The 26,118-nt window shown below is 37.7% G+C and overlaps 1 protein-coding gene across 1 annotated transcript in view; it reads right to left on the reverse strand.

Moving 5' to 3' along the window:
* RAVER2 (ribonucleoprotein, PTB binding 2) overlaps nucleotides 1–26,118 on the reverse strand; it is a 141,324-nt gene that overhangs the window by 79,441 nt on the left and 35,765 nt on the right. The window contains exons 3-4 of the mRNA XM_068961220.1: nucleotides 11,373–11,842; nucleotides 8,168–8,359 (exon numbers count right to left, since the gene is read on the reverse strand). Of these exons, the coding sequence (XP_068817321.1) occupies nucleotides 8,168–8,359; nucleotides 11,373–11,842 (662 nt within the window). The remainder of the gene's footprint in view (nucleotides 1–8,167; nucleotides 8,360–11,372; nucleotides 11,843–26,118) is intronic.

A 26,118-nucleotide genomic window follows, 5' to 3' on the forward strand; every position in this document is an offset into this window, starting at 1 on the left:
AGTGGTCCATGGCGTCACAAAGAGTCAAACACGACTGAGCAACTAAGCACAGCACAACATTCTAAGATATTCATGTAATATACACCAAAATCCTCATAGACTGTTTCAGTGAAATAAAAATTGGCTTTAAGAGAACTAACAATTTAGTCAGATAAATCTCTTCATGCAAGGGGCAAGATATCAAAGTGAAAGTGAAGTCGCTCAGTCGTGTCCGACTCTTTGCAACCCCATGGATTGTAGCCTACCAGGCTCCTCCCACCATTGGATTCTCCACGCAAGAGTACTGGAGTGGGTTGCCATTTCCTTCTCCAAGGGAATCTGAATTTACTAACAGGGAGGTAACCTGACACAATATGAATACTTTGATACTACAGAAGAACCTTACTATAATGTTGATCTAAAGTTTAATAATGTGGGATGCTTTACAAAGCAATATTTTCTTAGAATTAGGTCTTGATTCATTAATCTTCTAATATGAAACAAAGATGGATGGGCTTTATATACATATAACTGGGTAGCTATGACATTGTAAATATATGACATTGTTCTCAGTTTTTAAAAACCAGCTCTCCTTGTCCATCCTCTAGCCTCTCAATGTCTACACACTCACATACAAGGAAGCTAATCGCCACCCCGCTACCAAAAGAAATATGTAATCACAGAACAAAGTAACTAGACACCTGGAAAATGCAGCCACAAAAACTAAAGGCAACAAACCGAAGCACCTATACGAGATGATAGGAAATAGTAAGAATGTTAACTAAACAAAGCAGATATCCTAAAAAAAGATAACCGATTTTTATTGGTAACATGAATCGTGGAGAAGCAGTTATAAAGAACAACCAATTCGAAATATGATGTACAAAAAGCACAACTGTTTGGGAAAAAATAATAGCAGCCATCACTTACTGTACACACTTGGCATTGTTCTAAGCCTGTTACATGGATTAAATCACTTAACGCCCCAAAGTAACTCATCAGGGTTGGTATTATACCCCCATTCTATAGGTCAGGGAACTGAAGAAACGCATAAAGAATTATTCTTAACCTTGACTCTGTGCTTTAATAGATATATTAAATAGTAGGATATATGTGACTGAAAAACAAAATAGTGATCTGAAAGGTCAGGTCAGATAAAGATCAAAGAATATATGAGCAAAGGATAAAGCAAGAACTGACAACAAAATAAAATGGTAACGAAAAATGCAAACAACACAAAAGAAAAAACCAGGGCAATGGAGAGACTGCAAGTCTGAATATCTACATAGAAGGAGTATCTGAAGGATTAGAAATGATGGAAATCTTTGAGATTCTGAGAATTCTGAGAATTTCCCAGAATTCAAAAAAAAACTCAAGACCACAAAATGAAAGGGTTCCAATTACGATACAGAAAAAAACACACCTGCTCATATGTTTTGGCATGAAATGAGGAACATCAAAGCCCTGCCCGTCCCCAATAGTAAAAACTTCCAGTAAGAAAGAACATATCTCAAAAAAAAGAAAAATCCCAAAACAAAACAAGAAGCAGATTAATATCATCTTCATTCTCAAAGTATCATCACTGGATTTAAGAAAGCAACAAATTAATATTTTCAAAGTGTTGCAGGAAAAAAATCTTTGAATCTAGATTTTTTTATTCAGCTAAGCTATTAAATGTGGAAAAGAAATAAAAAATATTTCCAGACATACACAGTCTCAAAAGTTTTTACTACATGCATATCCTTTCTGAAAATAAGAATAAATGCATGACATTACATGATATGTGGAAATAAAGATATGTAATACTGTAGCTAATTTGAATCATGTATACAAAAACCAAGACCATATAAACAAGCAAAAACATTAAGGTTGGGAACTGAACGGCAGTCCAGTGGTTAGGACTCAGTGCTTTCACTGCCATGACCTGGGTTCAGTCCCTGGTCAGGGAACTGAGATCCTGCAAGCTGCATGGTATGATGCACCCCCTCAAAAAAGAAAAAAAAACACAAATTAAGGGAATCTTAAAGATGTATTTTATGTATTCTCAATATGGTGGTAGGTGGAATAGCAGGAAGCAGCAGGGTGGAATTTAGAATGAACTATGTGGGAAGGAAGAAAGAGCTACTGATCAGCCTTGGGTGTTAATAAGCTAGGAATAATCACCCATAGGATAAAACAAAACATATCACTCTTAAAGCAGAAGAAAATTCTAATTTATTCAATAGTAAATGGGAAACAAAAATAAAGGAAAAAAGTTTAAAGACAACATGACAAGTGTTAGCAAATAGATCAGAGGTTCCTCAAAAAATTGAAACCAGAACTACCATATGACCCAGCAAGTCAGCTTTAGGTATTTATCCAAAGAAGCAAAAACCTAACTCATACTACCCTAACTACCATACGACCCAGCAAGTCAGCTTTTAGGTATTTATCCAAAGAAGCAAAAACCTAACTCATACTACCCTAACTACCATACGACCCAGCAAGCCAGCTTTAGGTATTTATCCAAAGAAGCAAAACCCTAACTCATACTACCCTAACCACCATATGACCCAGCAAGTCAGCTTTAGGTATTTATCCAAAGAAGCAAAACCCTAACTCATACTACCCTAACTACCATATGACCCAGCAAGTCAGCTTTAGGTATTTATCCAAAGAAACAAAAACCCTAACTCAAAAAGATATATGGACCCCCATATTCATTGTTGCATTATTTACAATAACCAAGACATGAAAACAGCGTAAGTGTCCTAAAAATTGATGAATGGGTAAAGAAAACGTGGTGAAAGTGAAGTCGCTTGCTGCTGCTGCTGCTGCTAAGTCGCTTCAGTAGTGTCTGACTCTGTGCAACCCCATAGATGGCAGCCCACCAGGCTCCCCTGTTCCTGGGATTCTCCAGGCAAGAACATTGGAGTGGGTTGCTATTTCCTTCTCCAATGCATGAAAGTGAAAAGTGAAAGTGAAGTCGCTCAGTCGTGTCCAACTCTTAGCAACCCCATGGACTGCAGCCTACCAGGCTCCTCTGTCCATTAGTCATGACCAACTCTTTGAAACCTCATGGACTACAGTCTGCCAGGCTCCTCCATCCATGGAACTTTCCAGCCAAGGATACTGGGGTGGGTTGCCATTTCCTTCTCCAGGGGATCTTCCTGACCCAGGGATCGAACCCAGGTCTCCCACACTGCAGGCAGATTCTTTACCATCTGAGCCACGAGGGAAGCCCTGGTGAAAATGTGGTATGTATATGTATATAGACAATGGATTATTATTCAGCCACAAAAATAATGAAATCTTGTCATTTGTAACAAAACGGATGAACTTGGAGGGCATTATGCTAAGTGAAATAAGTCAGACAGAGAAAGACTAATACTGTATGATCTCACTTATATGTGCAATCTTAAAACAAAAACAAACCAAGACCACAGATATAGAGAACAGATTGACGGCTGCCAGAGGGACTGGGTGAAGAGTGAGTGAAATGGCAAAGGGGGTGAAAAGCACAAAGTCTAGCGTTGAGACAAGTCCTGAGAATTTAATGTTCAGCACAGTGACTGTGACTACCATTCATGATACTCTACTGCATATTTGAAGGCTGCCAAGAGACAGATCCTAAAAGTTCCCAACACAAGAAAAAAAAGTCTGTAATTATGTGTGGTGATGGATGCTAACTAGTCTTACTGAGGTGATCATTTCACAGTATATGTAAATACTGAATCATTAGATGCTCACCTAAAATCTAATATAACGCTGTGTTGTCAATTATATATCAAAAGAAACCTATATCAGGAGAAGAGCTTTTAAAAATTCTTAGGTAGCTGTAACCTGGGGGAAAACTATTAATTAAGCTAAAAGGAAATCACTAAAAAATTGAAACATTCATAATATAAAATTTATGACACATAGTTATAGCATTAGTTACAGAAGTAAACTTACTTTAACTACATTCATCAGGAAACAACATAGGTTGAAAACAGATGAGCTAACTACTGATATTAATAAAGATGGGAGAGAAAGAGTAAGTCCAAAGAAAGAAGCAAGAAGATTATAAAGACAGGGCAAGAATAAGCAACAGATAGACAAAACAAATAATAAACAAAAACTATTTCTTTGAAAGGCAAAACAGTCTGCAAGACTAACTGGGGGAAAGAAAATGCAAATAAGACATACAATGAATAAAGATTAGACATGACACATTTAAAAAATAAAATTTTATAAATAGCTATGCATCAATAAATTTTAAAACTCAGACTAAGTGGATAAATTTGTAGACTATAATCAAATGCCACATATACCACACAGAGAAAAATAAACTAATATATCTAATATTCACAGAAGAAACTTAAGTGGTAATCAATGATTTTCTTCTGGGAGAGACATAAGGACTAGGTCTACATGGTTTCATAGATGAGCTCTCTCAAACTTTCGAAGAACAGAAAATCCCTACTACATACAAACTGATCCATGAATAGAAAGAAAAGAAGGAGAGGTTCAGAGAAAAAAACATTTAATGAGGTCAATGTTCTCTCAATTTCAAAACTAAGCAAAAATGCTACCCCCAAATTTAAGCATTTCCACTCATGAGTACCTCTGCACATGTAACAAATATTATCCAATAAAATCAAACAATACATAGGAAAAATAATCTATCAATGAGGATTCACAACACAAAGATAGTATAACATTAGAAAAGTCTATCAATGTAATTCAGCACTTTAATGAACTTAGGGAGAAATCCCATAATTATCCCAACAGTTGTAGAAATATTCTGATAAAGTTCAATGCCAATTTGAACACATAAGAAAAAAATCAATGCAGTACATTACTTTGAAGGCTGAGAAAAATTTAAGATTTCTCACTGTTACTAATATCTAATCATGATATCTATTAAAGGTCCCATGAGGGGCTGTTTACTATGGTGAGGAATTGAACTTATGCACACATTAAAGAATATTAAGCAAGAGAATGACATAATTTGGTTTGAGGATGAGAAAGATCACTTCTGTGGCACTGTAGAAAATGGATTAGAATAGGGAAGACTAATGACATGGCAATCATATAGCAGGTTATTCAAATCATCAAGGTGAGAAAAATTAGATCCTGAGTAAAGTAACAAAGATGCTGACAAGTCCCAAGGATTTAATAGATATCAGGATGTGGAACTGAAAGACTTGCTAAGATTCTTGGCATTCTGAACTGGAGAGTAGATGAAGATCAATCATGATTGGGTTTTTAGTTCAGACAGTTTTAGTTTGAATGAACTGATGCCACACACAGATATTAGAGCACAGAGAAATGCAAGTCCCAGGGAAAAACAGTATCCTTTTGGAAATGCTAAAATTGAACTATTCATATAACATAAAAAGGGGATATCTAATAATCATTTTAAAATACAGATTTAGTGCTTTAGAACAATTTGGTTCAAAAATATAAGAGTAGGAATCATCACTGATAGGCAATAACTGAAGCCACTGGAGTGATGAAGGAACAAAGTGAGGAAGCCTAGTACAGAGGTCTACTGATAGTATCCCTCTGGGAAAAAGAAGAAAAGGATGGAACAATTAGACAGAGAGGAAAAGGATGATAGGTGGAATTCAAGGCAGTAGGCAGTTGGTTTTAAATGCTGCAAAGATACAATAGTGTAAAGTAATTAGCCTTCAATTAAAATAAATAAATTTATATTAACAAATAATAATAAAATAAATGCTGCAAAGAAACCAGGCAAAGAAAGACTGAAAAGTACCTATGTGACTTGATTACAAAATTCCTGTCAATCTTAAAGAGAATAGATTCACTTAATAGTGGAGGCAGAAACTACACTGCATTGGGCTGAGAAGGAAATGAGAAATGGAAGGAAAAAAAAAAGGTGACTAGTGGCATCTAATTGTTCAAGAAGCTCCAGTTGTAAGGAAAAAGTATTACAAAGGCCTGCATCTAGAGAGGGAAAGATTCAAGTGTGTTTATAAGCAAATGGGATGGAGGTAGTGAACAAACAGGTCAAGTAGAAAGTAGAGGAGGCAGATCCTTGAGGATGGGCGGGGGCATGAGCCCCTGCTTTGGTGGGAGGGCAACAGGGCACTCCCTCCATGACAGCAAGGATCTTTGTTTTGTTCACTCAGTTCAGTCGCTCAGTTGTGTCCGACTCTTTGCGACCCCATGGACTGCAGCACGCCGGTCCATCACCAGCTCCCAGAGTTTACTCAAGCTCATGATCATTGAGTCAGTGATGCCATCCAACCATCTCATCCTCTGTCATCCCCTTCTCCTCCTGCCCTCAGGCTTTCCCTGCATCAGGGTCTTTTCCAATGAGTCAGTTCTTCACATCAGGTGGCCAAGGAACTGGACTTTCAGCTTCAGCATCAGTCCTCCCAATGAATATTCAAGACTGGTTTCCTTTAGGATGGACCGGTTGGATCTCCTTGCAGTCCAAGGGACTCTCGAGTCTTCTCCAACACCACAGTTCAAAAGCATCAATTCTTCTGCACTCAGCTTTCTTTATAATCCAACTCTCACATCCATACATGACTACCGGAAAAACCATAGCTTTGACTAGACGGACCTTTGTTCACTGGTGAATCCTAAATACCTCTAATACATCTCGTATGTAGCAGGTACCAAGTATTTATGGAATGAATGCTATTAAAGAGAAAAAAGAAGTAAAAAGTGGGGCACTCTTGCTCAGGGAGTGTGAGAGAAAGTAAATGAATGAGTCCAGCACATGGCCTGTATATTTCTATAAAGTAGCAGCCACGACCATCAGACAGAAAGAAGGACAAAGACTAGAAAAGAGTGAAGATTTGAGCTAGTTTTGCTGGGGACTCAGCTATAAAGAATGTCAGACATTTGCAGGAGCACTAAGTCACCTAGTTGTCTGTTTTTCTCCAAGAAGACAGAGTATGCTGACTGCAAAAGTGGGTGACTGGATGGATTCAGACTCAGAAACTCAGCAAATCCAATCCAACCGAGACAACTTGACTAAAGGCAATGAAATTGACAGTGAAAGAATGGCTAAAGTCATGAATTATGCCAGTCAAGCATATGAGGATCAGAAGAACCTAAGAAGGGAAGGAAAAAACAAAAAGGGAGAAGACATCCAGGACCAGAGGTGAGATCAAAGAATAAGAGGAGGAGGGCAAGTGAAATGACGGTAGGGTACCAGTGAAACCTGTCGTCTCTTCTGCCCTCCTTCCCTCCCCTGATTGTCCTTCTCTCTCCACTTTATTTACAAACCATTTCCAGACTAGGTGATTTCTTGTTCTCTTAACTATGATCTTGTCAATACCTTGTATATATATTTTATAAATTCCCTTTGGAATTTGTAAACTTGACCTCGCTTATCAAGTTCCATCTAAGCTGTGAGTGCTCCAGCCCTCCCTCTGCTTGCATCGAGCTACCATTTCACCACACATCTCTACACACTCAGCCTACCTAAACCTCTTCCACTTTTCAAGCATGAAAATTTGTCTCCTCCTACAGCTGGAAAGGTTTTGTCACAACCAGAGTATGTTCAATCACTCATTCTCCCTCCTTGGGGGTGCTAGATTCAGCAAGTAAAAACACAGGGTGCCAGATAAACAATGTTTAATGTAAGTATGTCTCATGCAAAATCTGTAGTCATCTGGCAATCCTATTCTCCACCCCCATCAACATTTCAAAATTGTACCTTAACGTTACATTCAAATGTCACCTTTGCAATTCTGAAGTCTTCCCTGGACCCTTCAAAAGTGTGTTTCTTCCTTCATTTGATCAATGGGTATTTACTATTCTAGGTGCAAGGAGTAAGAAACTGTGAAGCAGGAATAGTTGCTCCCTACAAGGAATTTTTAACCAGAGAAGTAGAGAGGGGAGTAATAAGAGACAGTTCCAATAAAGAAGTCAGTCCCACATGCACACTTATGAACAGTTTTTTAAAAAGGGGGCATGCTGTAATCAAAGCCTGCAGAACAGGAACTCAAACATTTACTGAATAAATAAAAATTTCCTCAATTCTTGAGATGAATACACTTTACAAAACACAGTTTCCTCTATTTTACTGACTCCTGGGTTGATTTGGCAGAAGTGTTATTTAGTCAATTAAAAAAAAAAAGAAGAAGAGTGTCTTCATGTAATAAAAATATAATGGAAGTCCAATCAATGATTAACTAGTTTGGATACTTGAATTTCTCTATGTTTTTAAAAAAGAACAACTTACCACACGTTGAGCTGCTATCAATGCTGCTAAGGTACTTCGCCCTGGTGCTCCCGGGGCACAGAAGGAAACTTGAACTTTGCTTCCCCTGATGGTCATACCATCAGCTGCTTGTTGAACCTCTTCAGCATGCTCTGCAGTGCTATATTCAACCACTGCAAAGCCACCAACATAATTACCTTCATCCTGTGCGAGCTGATGTGATACAATTATTAAAAAGGGAATTCTAACATTTAGTTAGAATTTATTTACAAGTATATCATCTGTAAATTCAAGGACAAATGTCTCAAAGCATGATACCGGTGAAAATATTGTATTCCTTTTTTTTCTGAAAATAAAAGTTTACTAGTTGGGTAGGTACAATCTTTCTAGAAGATGGGAAGGTAAGTAAGATTCTGTCAAGCTTCTTTCTGCTTCTTTGAGTCTCTGATTTATTTTAAAAGTCAATGTTCAAATGATCATAGTTCCTAGGTATTAATATATATATAATTAATAATTATATAGAAAAATTTGGGACACAACAATTGAACTTTCTTTAAAATAATTTACCAGATACACAGACCATGAAACCTGTTGAATTTGATCATGTATCTATTTGATCAAATAGATACATTTGATCATGTATCTATACGCATTATCAAGAGAACAAAAGTAGAAGGAAAGTCAATTTTTATTTCAATATTTTAGGTAGATCCCAGGAATTTGGTCAAGTATACCAAAGTAAACCTTATTTAGGAAATTGTGCCCCAGGTTTGTTTAAAATACAATATGCAGGACACAATCTTTTCCTGAATGTGCCCCAAATAAACTTCTGCAATGCAGAACTCAATTTATTTCCAGTCACCCATGTGTAAGAGTGTTAAGGAAGATACTAAAGCCCCGGATCCATAAAGACTGGTACAAAGAGCAAAAATAAGAAAAACAATGCAACACTAAAAAGTTTCTAAGTGTTGAACATATCTGAATCATCTTAAACACATTTGTATCTAGTGATAAATGTGATAAAATTTAGCTTTGTATGTCTCTGAAGTATAGAAATAGTCCAATAGAAATATCTACAAAACTTCTGTTTGGACTTGGCATCTCATAAATTGGCATACAATTCAATCATTTCTTAGTCATTTTTTAGCTTCTTTTCTCTCACTTTTGAAGCTTTTTTGTATATTAGACCAAATTTCTGGTTTTTTCCCTTCTCATGCTTTCTTCCTTTTAAAACTGTCCTCAAATGTCTTTTCCTCCATAAAACATTCTTCCATTCATGTGGGAGAAAGGGAAAATATCTACCTCTTCCAAATATTTCTCCTACAACCTCATTCCTTTTATCCAAACCAAATCTTAAATTTTGATTTGTAAAAGCCATTAGTCCCTTTGGTCCCTTTTGATCACAAGGTAAGAAGACTGTGTCATCCATATAGTCTATGTCAGCCTACCAAACGAGAGAGCCTGAGTTTAACAGATTTACTGGTAAAGATAGTTAAAGTGGCTTTATTAAGCTTTGAAAATTTCTAAAATGTTTTTATTATTCTTAGTTTATTATATAATCTTCATGCCAAATAAACTATACTATCATTTTAAGCCTTTCAAAAGAAAATATCTTATAGTTTCATAGCACTGGTAATTTTAAAGAGGAATATTTCCATTCAATATGAGAGCCATTCAAATATGTAATGGCATGACTTGTGATCTATTAATAGTTAATTTTCCATTACTTCAAAATATTTTAACAAAAGCTAAATGATCACTTACAATGATTGTAACAAATCTTTTTCTTTTCTAACCAGATGGAGAACAAGACCAGATAACCTAAGTCCCTTCTAACTCCAAGGTTCATAATTCAAATACAAAATGTAAAAAACAGCTTTCCCCTCATATTTGCTTCAAAGGCGTCAACTAACACTACAAAGAATTATGCTTGGCCACAGGATATCACTGTATAATTCCTAGTATTCAAGAATAGCATATCAATAAGACAACTTTCAATAACTTGGCAAAGATTTGCCACAAAGTATTCTAATTTTTTGAAGCTCCATGGACAGTTTCTTTGATGATTATATTGGGATTAGAGAGGCAGAAATGTAAGAAAAAGTAAGATGCAGCATTAATTTTAATTAAATAAACTATAATAAATTTCAAACTTTCTACTGCAAGAGTAGAGATTCAATACGTGTATGATAACAGAAAAATAAGGGTGAGCAGAGGAAAGATGGGAGATAAGAAGGAGCAAAGGAGGAGAGAATAAAGAGAAGGAAGAAATGAAGGGAAGTGAAAGAGAAAGATTTCATCAGGTACTATAAAAATCTGTATGGGAAGGAGCCATATACAGTATATATTTTTGTCTATTTGGTAGAATTTATTCAATTTTATTCTGATAAAGTGCTTGAAAATTCTTATCAATGTTGTCAGTCTTCAGGGATCTTCTCTAAATGCCTCACTTAGCATGACCGCATTGCTGCTGCTAAGTCACTTCAGTCGTGTCCGACTCTGTGCGACCCCATAGACAGCAGCCCACCAGGCTCCCCTGTCCCTGGGATTCTCCAGGCAAGAACACTGGAGTGGGTTGCCATTTCCTTCTCCAATGCATGAAAGTGAAAAGTGAAAGTGAAGTCGCTCAGTCGTGTCCAACTCTTCGAGACCCCATGGACCACGGCCTACCTGGCTCCTCTGTCCATGGGATTTGCCAGGCAAGAGTGCTGGAGTGGGGTGCCATATTAAGACAGAATAAAGCATTCTTTCTACACCATGTAACACTTTTCTGTTTTGCATTATCTCACTCTTCATATGGGATGTACAGTTATTTGCTTATCTCTCAGTGTACTCTACAAAACTGTGAGGTATAGAGAGAATATCTTTCTATTTGTTATACTTCTGACATTTAGCAGTATGTTATCTGGCACTGAGAATGTGACAAATCAAATGTGGGTGGATGAAGTGATCAACGCATGAATGGTTCAAGAACAGATGGCAGGAGAAGGTGGATGCATTAAGTGACGGGTTTGCTAAGACATAATTACATAAAAACAATATAGTCTGGCCCATCAAGAAAAAAAATTAATTTAAAATTTACCATATTAAAGTGTTCATTACAAACTAAAGTAGAATGAGATTATCCATGGTGATATTTACATAGGTATAATAAATATGTGAGTGCATGCAGATGCAATATGTAGATATTTTCAAATATTTCAAATAATACCTTAAAAATACATACCTGGCAAAACACAGGTTTATGGATATGGGAAAAAAACTGCAACAGCTCCTCTGAATCCCTATAGTCACTAGGGAGTTTATCTATACAAAGGCACTTAGAATGAATGAGCTCTGGGGCCAATAGATTAACATCCATCCACTGTGCAAAGACAGCTGATGCTCCCAACTGTTTACCCAATAGCTCCAATCGAGCCTTTGCAGCAAAGTCCTTTTTCATGTATTCTACAAATCCGTAGCCTTTGGAATGGCCAGTAACTTCACTGTAGACAAGAAAACATCTCTCGACATTCCCATAAGCACGAACAAGTTCTTCAAACTCTTCTAATGTAAAAGAAGTGGGCAAGTTGGTGATACACAGCAAAGCATCAGTTGGCTGGAGCTGGACTACTAAGTCTTTTCCTCGAAAAGAATATTGATGAAACATCTGAATTGCATTCTGGGCTTGTTCCCCATTCAATAAGGTAACAAAAGCTGGAAGAAGATAAAATGAATGAGTTTTCTGAGCCAGTGTTTTCAAGCATTTTTGATGATGACCCACAGTAAGAAACAGATTTTATACTTATGCCTCAGTACACATATGCAAGTGCATTAGTAGTTAAATCATGTCTGACTCTTTGCAACCCCATGGATTATAGCTCACCAGGCTCCTCTGTCCATGGATTTCTCCAGGCAAGAATACTAGAGAATGGGCTGCCATTCTCTTTTCTCCAGGGGATCTTTCCAACCCAGGGATCAAACCCAGGTCTCCTGCATTGCAGGCATTCTTTACTCTCTGAGCCACCAGGGAAGCCCACACATATGAGCATATATATATATTTCTGGAACAAAAGTATCAGGAAGCAAACAAAACACCTATCATGTGTAATGTATTCTGATATTTGCTATTCTATTCCATTGTTTTTAAGTGCTGATACTCCCACTTAAACAATTTCATGACCAGTAACTCAAAAAACAGACAACGTATATTAGGAGCTCCACTTCTGGGGGGAGAGGTGATGGTAGTCTTTTTAAACTACACACAGATTTGATATTTTCCATCAATAATATGTGATGCAAAATTTTATGAACTATTCTTTCTTCTCAGACAGTTCTCAAAGGCCCTATTTGATAACAAGAATACCTAAAATATACCTAAAAAATAGGTAATTTTAAAATTATTTTAAAAAGCATACCTAAAAGAACAAAGGCATAGCCAAAAGACACCAAAATGCCCAGAGGAAGCCAAATCTTTCTCCAATTCACGTACATGTTTCCTTAAAATAAAATTAATTACACCGAAACAATACATACACACACAATTTGTATACTGTTGGGATGAACAATATGGTATGAAAAGATCACAGGATTATGATACTAGACAAGTAGCTTACCTTCAAATCTTTTGTTTGAATCTAGAACAAACCAAAGGGGGGAAAATGTCCTGTCTACCTAATGGAGTTGTTCCAGTATTAAGTAACAAATAGACATGATAATTTGTAAAATCTAAAACATGATACAAATATAAAATCCTAAATCAATGAAATATCATACACACGTGTATCTGATCAGATTTTGAGCAATATTATAAGAAAAATGTAAAACCCCAGATAAAAGAAACAACCCAGGACAAACCACAAATTAGAAACACACCGTGCTCTCAACCTTCCTCCCTCTCCCTCTTCTCTCCCTCTTTGGAACACACAGTGAAGGTGCCCCATAGGAGTACCTAACTTACCCAAATGCAAAGCTAACAACATGGCAAAGATGCACAGAGCCAGAGAGAAAGAATTTAAACAGCATGGACAGCCCTGCCCGCCGTCTCACTCAGCCTGCCTTCCCTTAGCTGGTCAGCCCTGCCCGCCGTCTCACTCAGCCTGCTCTTCCCTTCGCTGGCCTTAGTGCCCATGTGCCTCTCAGGCTGTGAGCATCTCTCCACAGTGAGTGTGATGCTGATATTGAAAGAATTACATTTTGTATTTAACATGATATCCACATACAAGGAAACTACTTACAGAGGAATAGCTAACTCTTCCAGCACTAGGGGGAAAATGGCTTTGCTGCACTTACTGAGAGATTATCTCTTGGTTTCCAATAAGCCCTTATAAAGGACTTATTTTGATGCCATGCCTTTCTTTCCTTATGCTGACATAGAACAGCATTTAACGGTATTTTGCTAAAACCAGCAAACAAGTCAACAATCATTTGTACACACTGATTATGTTCATATCTAGCTCATAAGTTCATCTGTTCATATTTGATTTGAATTCTTCGGGTATCTGAAACTGTTAACCATGCCCTTCCTTAACTTCCTTAATAAAGTCCTTCTTGATTTTCTTCATACTTGCCTAAGCACTCCTCCTTCCATTTCCTTTGATATATTTTTCTCCACTCACACCTGTAAGGTAGTAATCCTTAAGGTTCCTTCCTGGCAGAAGCACACACAGTGACAGCCGGTGACTGTACCCAGCAACCCTGAGCCAAAAATCCCTGTCTATGCCCCCTTCCCTGGGCACTCACATCCATGCCCATGTGTTCATTTCTCATGTGCCAGGCTATGTCTTAGGCACTGGAAAGGAGGGGGTCAACAAAACAAGTAAGATCCTTTTCAACAAGGACCCCAGAATCCAATAGAGGATGACAGAATAGACAGAGAGTTATAAGTGTGATATTACCAAGAAGTATGGGGGGCTATGAAAGCAATTAAATAGAGCAAAATGGCTAGTCTGGGGGCTCAGAGAAAACCTCTTATTCTCTTGTCAACTCTCAAAACTACATTTCTAGTCCTTAGTTCCATATATATTCACATGCTGATTCACACATGATCAAACATAACTCATGATCTTCATCCTCTCCATTCCTCTAAAATCTCAACATGGCTCAGCTTCCCTCATTCTCTGTCTTAGCTGCTAGCATCACACTCACAAATGGGAAACCTGGGAATTACCTGAGACCCTATCTGCTTTACCTCTCACTTAAAGAAATCCTCAAATTTTACCCTCCAAATGGGTCTTAGATCCATCCTCTTTCCTTCATTCTTCTAGCTTTTTTTTTTCCTTCAATGACAATAAAGCGAACTCTCAAAAATGAAAGTTTAATTCTGTCTGTCTACTGCCTAAAATGCAATGGTTTAGTATCAGAAAGGAAGCCAAGACACAGGATAGTTATCATGCCCTACCAGGCCCTTTTGATCTGACGCCAGCCTCATTAACTGTCAAACTTCCCTTCCCTACCACACTTCTTTATTCTCCAGTGACACTGAGTTGTTTGTAGTTCCCTAGGTATCACCTTGTTCAAGCATCTATACATGTCATTCCCTTGCCTACAAGATCTCTCCCATATCTTCAGCCATTCAAATCTTTTAGTTGCTTTTCAAAGTCAGCCCAGGGGTTAATGTATCATGATCTCCAGGAAGCATTCTCTGATACTCTCTTCCAGTTAGTTAATCCTTGTTTTACTACCCCTCTGTATTTTGACATTGACTGGATTATTGCACACATCACAATGTATTATAATCTTTGTTTAGATGTCTGCTATCCTATCAACTGTGAGATCCCTAAACTATGGAATATATCTCCATCAGCTATCATACTGTCAGCCACACAGTGGAGCCTGTGTGTCAGCTGAATGGATGAATGTATACATGCATAGATTAACTAGTACATTTTAAAACTGACAACTTCTCATTTTCCTTTTCTTAGGTATCTGCATTTGCTCAACCCAAGTAAGATATTTTGTGGTAGAATTTATATAACATAATAAAGCAAATTTAAAACTCCAGGCAGTAGGGAAAAGAGGTCATTGATTCTCTTCTATAGTTTCTTACATTTCTTTTCAAGGCCACAAAGTCTCTAAAAAAAGAGTTCAACTTTTTTCACATCGACCCTGTGGAAGTGGAAGATGTCACCCTACAGAGAAAACACTATAAGGCATTTGGAAATTAGTTCTGTTTCCATTTTCCTACCAAAATTTGAAGATTCAACATTGGTCCCAATCCTTTCATAAGTCACAATTTTATTTATCCTTTGCCATGGCTGCTCTACTAGTTAAATTTATTATTTGCACAAATTTGATGGCAAGCTGCAAAAACTTCTTTCTCTCATGTTCAGTTCAGTTGCTCAGTCGTGTCCAGCTCTTTGCGATCCCATGAACTGCAGCACTCCAGGCCTCCCTGTCCATCACCAACTCCTAGAGTTTACCCAAACTCATGTCCATCAAGTCGATGATGCTATCCAGCCATCTCATCCTCGGTCGTCCCCTTCTCCTCCCGCCTGTAATCTTTCCTAGCATCAGGGTCTTTTCCAATGAGTCAGCACTTCACATGAGGTGGCCAAAGCACTGGAGTTTCAGCTTCAACATCAGTCCTTCCAATGAACACCCAGGACTGATCTCCTTTAGGATGGACTGGTTGGATCTCCCTGCAGTCCAAGGGACTCTTCTCCAATACCACAGTTCAAAAGCATCAATTCTTCAGCGCTCACCTTTCTTCACAATCCAACTCTCACATCCATACATGACTACTGGAAAAACCATAGCCTCGACTAGATGGACCTTTGTTAACAAAGTAATGTCTCTGCTTTTTAATATGCTGTCTAGGTTGGTCATAACTTTTCTTCCAAGGAGTAAGCATCTTTTAATTTCATGGCTGCAATCACCATCTGCAGTGATTTTGGAGCCCCCAAAATAAAGTCAGCCACTGTTTCCCCATCTATTTGCCATGAAGTGATGGGACCAGATCTCCATGATCTTTGTTTTCTGAATGTCGAGCTTTAAGCCAACTTTTTCTCTCTCCAGTTTCATCAAGAGGTTCTTTAGTTCTTCACTTTCTGCCATAAGGGTGGTATCATCTGTGTATCTGAGGTTATTGATATTTCTCCCTGCAATCTTGATTCCAGCTTGTGCTTCATCCAGCCCAGGATTTCTCATGATGTACTCTGCATATAAGTTAAATAAACAGGGTGACAATATACAGCCTTGGCATACTCCTTTTCCTATTTGGAACCAGTCTGTTGTTCCATGTCCAGTTCTAACTGTTGCTTCCTGACCTGCATACAGGTTTCTCAAGAGGCAGATCAGGTAGTCTGGTATTCCCATCTCTTTCAGAATTTTCCACAGTTTATTGTGATCCATACAGTCAAAGGCTTTGGCATAGTCAATAAAGCAGAAATAGATATTTTTTCTGGAATTCTCTTGCTTTTTCAGTGATCCAGCGGATGTTGGCAATTTGATCTTTGGTTCCTCTGCCTTTTCTAGAACCAGCTTTAACATCTGATGTATCCTATTCTAAAACAATTATTTCTTCTTATCTATAACAGAAAGCTCAGATTTTAAGGTTTATAACTGCAGCCACTTTTATTAAACTATTATTATCTGTTTCCTCAAACACCACCATAGGTAATGAAATTCAAGGCAATGTCATTTAATATAATTACTGAGCTTCTTCCCTTATTCTAGTGGGTGATTCAGGCTTTGTAGTATACACCTGTAACTTAACAGTTACCATCAAATGATATTGATCTTTCCACATATAGTCCAAAAACTTTACAAAGCATACTTCCATTCCTCCCCTCTCAATCTTTGTATTGTTGTCATGCATTTTATTTCTACAGGTGTTATAACCTCCACAATAGTGTTATTATTTTTGCTTTAACCATTATCTTTTAAAGAGAACTGAATATTAACAAAAGTTTTTATACACACACAGAAAACATCTGATATTCTTCATTTTTGTGTGTAGATCCAGATTTCCATCTAGCACCATTTTCTCCCTGCTTAAAGGACTTCTTTAAATACTTCTTATAAAGCACGTCTGATGGTAATTAATTCTTTCAGCTTTTATATGATTAAAAAATATCTTCATTCATCCTTACTTTTAAAATATATTTTTGGTGGGTAAATAATTCCGTGGGATGTTTTTGATGTATAAATGACAAATAACATTATATTAGTTTCAGGTGTTTAATAATTCAATATTTGTACATATTGGGAAATAAGTCTAGTTAACATCTGTCACCACACATAATTACAAAAATTCAGGGGCAAGGGATGAGAATTTTTAAGATCTACTTCCTTAACAATTTTCAAATATACACTACAGTACTGTTATTTGTAGTAATCATGCTATACATTACATCCCCATGACTTATTTTATATGGAAACTTGTACCTTATGACTCTCCTCACCCATTTCACCCCATCCCTAGCCTCTGGCTGTATCTATGAGCTCAGGGTTTTGGGGTTTGTTCTAGATTTTACCTATAAGTGAGGTCACACAGTATTTGTATTTCTCTGACTTATTGCACTTAGCATAATGCTCTCAAGGCCCATCCATGTTATCACAAATGGTAAGATTCCACTCTTTTTTAAGGCTGAATGATATTCCATTGTCTATGCATATATGACATCTTCCTTATCCATTTATCAGTAACCACTTAGGGAGTTTTCATGTCTTGCCTATAGTAAATAACACTGCAATGAGCATGGGGGTTCCTATATCTTTTTGAAATAATGTTTTTAATTCCTTCAAATTAATATCCCAGAGTGGAATTGCTGGACAATATGGTAGTTCCATTTTTAATTTTTTGAAAGACCTCCATTCTGTTTCCCATAGTGACTGCATCAATTTCCATTCCCACCAACAATGTACAAGGGTTCCCTTTATTCCTTCTCTCCCACACTTTTTCTTGCTTTTTTGATAACAGGTATATTCTAACAGGTGTGAGGTGATATATCACTGTGGTTTTGACTTGCATTTCCCTGATGATTAGTGATATTGAACACCTCTCCATGAATCTGTTGCCCACCTGATGCCTAATTTGGAAAAATGTCTCTTTAGATATCCTCTGCCAGGTTTTTAATTAGATTATTCTTTTGCTATTGAGTTGTATGAGTTCTTTATGTATTATGGATATTAGCTCCTTATCAGATATAATTTGCAAATATTTTCTCCCATTAAGTAGGGTGGTGGTGGTGCTATGCTAGTCATTCAGTCATGTCTGACTCTTTGCGACCCCACGGACTGCAGCATGCCAGATTCCCTGGCTTTCATCATCTCTCAGAGTTTACTCAAACTCATGTCCATTGAGTCAGTGATGCTATCCAACCATCTCATCCTGTCACCCCCTTCTACCCTGGCCCTCAATCTTTCCCAGCATCAGGGTCTTTTCCAATGAGCTGGTTTTTCACATCAGGTGGCCAAAGTAACGAGCTTCAGCTTTATCCATCAACCATTCCGATAAATATTCAGGGTTGATTTCCTTTAAGATTCAGTAGTGTGGACAATGTTAATTCTTCCAGTTCATGACCATGGAATACTTTGTTTATTTGTGACTTCTTCAGTATCTTTCATAAGTGTCTTAATAATTTTATTAAGTGATCTTTTTTTTTGATCTTTTTTCTTTTAGCAAAGAAAGAAAAGATGTTACCCCATGGTCTTCTCATTTGTATTGTTTCCAATAAATATGCAGTCATATTTATCTTTTTCCATCTAAACATAACATGTCCTTGGTGGGGAGAGCTGTTTTTAAGATTTTCTCTTTATCACTAATTACAAGTAAGTTGATTACAAATGTACCTTATTGTAGGTTTTTCATGTTTTCTGCTTAAGGTTGGTTAAGCTTTGAGGATCTCTGGGTTCAGGCCAAATATGGAAAATTTTCAGCTAGTAATTCTTTAAGTGTCTTTTCTGTGTTACTTTCTCTCTCATACAGAGACTCCATTACTCCCATATTAGGCTTTGAAGCTGGCCCATAGTTCATGGATAACTCTGTTCATGTTTCACAGTCTTTCCTCCTGTTTCATTCCGGCCGTTTCCATGTTTTCACATTCACTGATCTGTTCCTCGGCATTGTCTACTCTAATCCCATCTACCCATCCTGTTTTCCCTCCCAGAAATTGTAGTTTTCATTTCTAAAAGTGTGGATTAAGTATGTTTAACATCTTCCATCCTCTATTTAATATGTTCAATTTTTACTATAAATTCTTGTACATATGAAACACAGTTATAAACTGTTTAATTCCAGGTCAGTTTTGATTGATTTCTCATTATGGGCTGTACTTTTCTGCTTCTTTGCCGTACCTGGTCATTTTTAATTGGATATCAGACACTAAATTTCTGCCTTGTTGGGTACTGGATGTTTTTATATTCAAACAAATATTCTTGAGGTTTTTTTTCTGGGTCGTGGTTAAGTTATCAGGAATGAGCTTGATCCTTACAGGTCTCACTTTAAAATTTTTAGCATTGTTAGTCTAGAGTTAATTTTCTCCACTTGAAACAGAACATTTTTGAATATTCCTTCTAATCAACCATGAATCATGATGTCTATCATCCTAGCTGGTAGGAATAGCACCATTCCTGGCTAAAAGTGAGCTGTAAAGCCTTTGTCAATATTTTTAACATTGAAGTTGAACATAACTTACAAACCCAGTAACTCACTTGTGGAGAAACCACTGCAATGTCTATCAGAAGAAAGTAAAAGCATACTAATTGCAGTATTTTTTGAAATGCTGGAAAAGTTAAAGCTTCCTAAATGCCTATCAGTAATAAACAGATTTATCAGTGGTGATAAGTTCACAGGACAGAATAATATGTAGTCGTTTAAATCAATGAACTAAAGCTATATGTACAATGCCATATCTGGTCATTTAGTTGCTAAATGAAAAATATAGGAGAATACCATTTATGTTGTTGAAAAAACACCAAGTACAACACTGTTAACTTTACATATAGTAGAATTTCAGGCATTAGTTGGGATGCTTTGATAAGAAACCACTTCACAATTTCAAAGACTTAACAAAACAAAAGGGTTTCTCCTCCTTGTTCATCATGCATATCCCATGCTGAAAGGAAGGAAGGAGGCTTTGCTCATAGCCACTCTGGGACTGTGTTTAAAGAGGACATACAACCTTCCTCAATCACTTTAGCAAGTTGTGGGGTGAGCAGTCAATCACATGCTAGCTCTGAAATCTTCTACCTGGAGGGGATACGTGTCACTTTCACTGCACTTCATTTATCGAAAGCCAAATCACATGTCCACTGGTAACTTCAAAGAGAGACAAGGAAGCACTATTTACCCTATGGCAGGAACAAAAAGAATCTGTGAACAGCTCTAATAACTACCACAATGGAATGGCACAGATGGAAAGTGTGCACCAAATTCTTTAGTGCTTGCCCTTTGGCAAAGAGGGATGGAGGGAATGGAATCAGAGAGAGGTAAAAACTTGATTTCATTTTTAACTGTAGTGTTCTTTTCTATGTTTCTAAGTCACGAAAAACAAATGCAGAATTTCTTATCATACTATCAGAGGTATTCACCTAATAGTACTACATTAGGGCTCTAGCATCTATATAATATTTTAATGACAAAAATACTTCAAAGTCTTTTTAAATTGAAGTATAATCAACACATAAAATCAGTTTCAAGTATCTAACACAATAGGGTTCCCCCATGGCTCAAAGGTAAAGAATCCATCTGCAATGCAGGAGCTACAGGGTCAAACCCTGGGTCAGGAAGATCCCCTGGGGCAGAGCACAGCAACCCACTCCCGTATTCTTGCCTGGAGAATCCCCTGGACAGAGGAGCCTGGTGGGCTATAGTCCATGGGGCTGCAAAGAGTCTCCTGCATCTCCTGCATTGAAAGCAGGGACTCCTGCATCGCATCAGGGTAGTCCCAATGCAGGGGACACAGGTTCAACCCCTGCTTGAGGAATTAAGATCCCACGTGCTTTGGGGCAACTAAGCACTGGGGCAACCCATGCACTGTAACTAGAGAAGACTCCATGTGCTGTAACTAGAGAAAGCCTATACTGCAGTGAAGACCCAGTGCAGCCAGAAAAAAAAAAAAAAACCCTGCTAATTTGGGAGTCAGTATCACGACTTAGTGACTAAACACCCCCCCCCACACACACACACATGATGGTTATATCATCCTTCAGACATTTCTTTACTTTTTTGTCATCTCAAAGAGATGTTTTTAAATATTTACATAGCACATGTACACAGAGAAAATAATCTAGTTTAGGCTTTTAATGTCAGATATAAAACATGCAGAAAAATTAAACAATTTTCCCAATTTGTATAACTAAAGGTCAAATTACATAATCTATTCACTAAGTCCAATAATATATTATTAAAAATGAACAATACTAAGCAAATTCAAAACATTCATTAAAATGTTATAACATTAGGACATTCATTATAAAGCTTCATAAAGCTCTGGCAATATTATATATATATTTTAAAAACCTATGAAAATTCCATTTTTAGCCAAACATTTTATTGAGGTATAGTTGATTTACAATATTATATCATTTTAGGTGTATGTCAGTGATTCAAATGTTCACAGATTATATTCCATTTAAATTATTATAAAATATTGGCTACTTCCCTGTGCTGTATAATTTATCTTTATAGCTTATTTTATGTGTAATAGTTTGTACCTCTTAATCCTCTACCCTTATCTCGCCCTTCCCTGTTTCCTCTCCACACTGGTAACCACTAGTTAGTTCTCAATATCTGTGAGTCTGTTTCTGCTCTGTCATATTCATTTATTTTTAGATTCCACATATAAGCAATAACATACAGTATTTATCTTTCTCTGTCTGACTTATTTCACTAAGCACAAGACCCTGCAGGTCTAGCCATGTGGCTGCAAAAGGCAAAATTTCATTCTTTTTTTATGGCTGAATAGTATTGCATTGTGTGTGTATATATATATATATATATTTGGCGGGGGCGGGGGGAGGGGGGCTCCAAAATCACAGCAGATGGTGATTTCAGCCATGAAATTAAAAGACGCTTACTCCTTGGAAAAAAAGTTATGACCACCCTAGATAGCATATTCAAAAGCAGAGACATTACTTTGCCGATTAAGGTCCGTCTAGTCAAGGCTATGGTTTTTCCAGTGGTCATGTATGGATGTGAGTTGGACTGTGAAGAAAGCTGAGCACCGAAGAATTGATGCTTTTGAACTGTGGTGCTGGAGAAGACTCTTGAGAGTCCCTTGGACTGCAGGGAGATCCAACCAGTCCATTCTAAAGGAGATCGGTCCTGGGTGTTCTTTGGAAGGAATGATGCTGAGGCTGAAACTCCAGTACTTCGGCCACCTCATGTGAAGAGTTGCCTCATTGGAAAAGACTCTGATGCTGGGAGAGATTGCGGGCTGGGCAGAAGGGGACAACAGAGGATGAGATGGCTGGATGGCATCACTGACTTGATGGACGTGAGTCTGAGTGAACTCTGGGAGTTGGTGATGGACAGGGAGGCCTGGCGTGCTGCGATTCCTGGGGTCGCAAAAAGTCAGACACGAGTGAGCGACTGAACTGAACTGATATATATATGTGTGTGTGTGTGTGTATATACATACCACCTCTTCTTTATCTATTCATCTGTTGATGGATGCTTAGGTTGCCTCATACTTGGCTACTGTAAATAGCACTGATATGAACATTGCGGTGCATTTATCTTTTTGAATTAGTGTTTTCACTTTATTTAGCCAGGAGTGGAGTTGCTAACTATATGGTAGCTCAATTTTTAGTTTTATGAGGAACCTCCACACTGTTTTCCAGAGGTTGCACCAATTTACATTGGTGTAAATCCAAATCCCCAACATTGTATGAGAGTGCCTTTTCATCATATTTCTGATGTTTGTTTTTTTGTTTTTTTTTTAAAAAATAATAGTCATATTGACAAGTACAAGGTGATATTTCATTGTGGTTTTGATTTGTAGTTCTCTGAAGATTAGCAATGCTAAGCCTCTTTTCACTTGCCTCTTGGCAACCTGTATGTCTCCCTTGGAAAATGTCTGTTCAGGTCTTCTGCCCATTTTAATTGGATTGTTTAGTTTTTTTAATGTTGAGTTATATGAGCTGTTCATATATTTCGAATATTAACCACCTATCAGTCATACCATTTGCAAATATTTCTCCCATTCGGTAGGTTGTCTTTTCATTTTATCAATGGTTCCCTCCTCTGTGCAAAAGCTTTTAAGTTTACTTAAGTTTAATTAAGTTTATTTTTGCTTTTGCTTCCTTTGCTTTAGGAGGGATAGCCAAAAAAAAAAAATACTGCTATAGGATTTATATCAAAGAATGTTCTGCCTATGTTGTCTTCTAGGATCTTATCGTTTCCAGTCTTACATTTAGATTTTTAATCCATTTTAATTCTTTATATGGTATGAGAAAATGTTCTAATTTCATTTTTTTACAAGAGCTGTTCAGTTTTCTGAGCATTTCTTGAAGAGACTGTATCAAATTCATTGATGAGTTTTTGGTGGCATCTTTAGAAATCTCTATGGATAACATGTGTCATCTGTTTTACTTCTCCCTTTCTAATTTGGGTTTTTCTTTTTATTGTCTGACTGCTGTGGCTAGGACTTCCAATACCATGTTGGATAAAAGTGGCAATAGTGGGCATCCTTGCCTTGGTCTTGATCTCAGAGGAAATGCTTTCAGCTTTTCACCACTAAACATGATGTTAGCCATGGCTTATCAGATGGCCTTTATTATTTTGAGGCTTGTTCCCTCTATACCCACTTTGTTGAGAGTTTTAACCATAAATGGATGCTGAATTTTGTCAAAAGCTTTTTCTGCATATTTAGATGGTCATGATTTTTATTCTTCAATTTGTTAATACGATTTACCATATTAATTTGCAGATTTTGAACTATGCTTGCATCCCCAAAATAAGCCGTGCTTGCTCATGTTATATGATCTTTTCAATGCTTTGCTGATATTTTGTTGAGGATTTTTACATTCATGTTCATCAGTCATACTGTCTTGTACTTTTCAATTTTTGTGGTATCTTTGTTTTTGTTATCAGGGTGATGCTGGCCTTGTAGAATGAGTTCTGAAGCATTCATTCCTCTGTCATTTTTTTGAGTAGTTTGAGAAGGATACATGTTAACTCTTCTCCAAACATTTAAATAGAAAATATCGGTGAACCCATCCAAACTGGTGCTTTGGATTCTACTTGTGCGTAAAACTTTCAAAGTGAAAGTTTCTCAGTCATGTCCAACTCTCTGTGGCCCCATGGACTATACAGTATACTGCATAGTCCATGGAATTCTCCAGGCCAGAATACTGGAGTGGATAACCTTTCCAAACCCAGGGATCAAACCCAGGTTTCCCGCATTGTAGGTAGATTCTTTACCAGCTGAGCCACAAGGGAAGCCCATAAAACTTTCAATCTCTCCATCAAATCTGAATGAAAGCCTTTCTTGGTATAGTATTCTTGGTGGTAGGTTCTTCCCTTTCATCACTTTAAATATATTGTGCCACTCCCTTCTTGCTTGCATAGTTTCTTGAGAAAAGTCAGCTGATTGCCTTATAGGAGTTTCCTTGTATATAACTTACTATTTTTCCCTTGCTGCTTTTTATACTGTCTTTATTTTTTGCCATTTTAATTACACAGTGTCTTGCTGTGGTCCTCTTTGGGTTGATCCTGTTTGAGACTCTCTGTGCTTCCTATATCTGAATGTTTGTTTTCTTTCTCAGGTTAGGGAAGCTTTTCACTTACTTGTCTTCAAATATGTTCTCTGCCTCTCTCTCTTCTCCATCTGGGATCTCTATAATGTTAGTGTGCCTGATGTTATCTCTGAGGTCTTTTAAACCATCTCATTTCTTTTTATTCTTTTTTCTGTTCAGTTCAGTTGCTCAGTTGTGTCCAACTCTCTGCGACCCCATGAATCGCAGCACGCCAGGCCTCCCTGTCCATCACCAACTCCCGGAGTTCACTCAGACTCACGTCCATCGAGTCGGTGATGCCATCCAGCCATCTCATCCTCTGTCATCTCCTTCTCCCCTGCCCACAATCCCTCCCAGCATCAGAGTCTTTTCCAATGAGTCAACTCTTTGCATGAGGTGGGCAAAGTACTGGAGTTTCAGCTTCAGCATCTTTCCCTCCAAAGAAATCCCAGGGCTGATCTCCCTCAGAATGGACTGGTTGGATCTCCCTGCAGTCCAAGGGACTCTCAAGAGTCTTCTCCAACACCACAGTTCAAAAGCATCAGTTCTTCAGTGCTCAACTTTCTTCACAGTCCAACTCTCACATCCATACATGACCACTGGAAAAACCATAGCCTTGACTAGATGGACCTTTGTTGGCAAAGTAATGTCTCTGCTTAAGCAACAGTAATTTCTATTCCTGTCTTCCAGCTCACTGATTCATTCCTCTTATCATTTAATCTATTTTTGATCCCTTCTGGTGTAGTAGAAGGAATCCACCATCCTGCTATTCTTTATTTCAGTTACTACATTCTTTATCTCTGTTTGGTTCTTTTTTAAATTTTCTGATTCTTTGTTAAAAACATCTAATTTCTTACTCTGTATAACCTATCTTCTCCCAAGTTCTCTGATCATCTTTATAATCACTACCTTGACTATTTCTCAAGTAGACTGCCTATCTCCACTTCACATAGCTCTTCTGGAGATTTATTCTCGCTTGTTCTTTTGGAACATGCTCTTTTGGCACCTTGTTTTGTCTAATTCGCTGTTTCTTTTTCTACATATCTGGTAGGTTGGTTACACCCTGACTTGGAAGGAGTGGCCTTTTGTAGGAGATGTCCTATGTGTACCAACAGTGCACTCCTGTCTGGCCACCAGAGCTATACGCCCTAGGGGTGCCCCCTATGTGAGCTGTATGCGTCCTTCTGTTGTGGCAGGCTGATCACTGCAGGAAGTCTGGTAGGTGTGGCTACCTGGTCCAGCAGGTGGCCAGGCCCTGCATTGTGAAGAAGCTGCTGACATTGGTTGGTGGGACCATGTCACAAGCTGAT

Source organism: Capricornis sumatraensis, chromosome 2, assembly GCF_032405125.1.
Source record: "Capricornis sumatraensis isolate serow.1 chromosome 2, serow.2, whole genome shotgun sequence".
Lineage (NCBI taxonomy): Eukaryota > Metazoa > Chordata > Mammalia > Artiodactyla > Bovidae > Capricornis > Capricornis sumatraensis.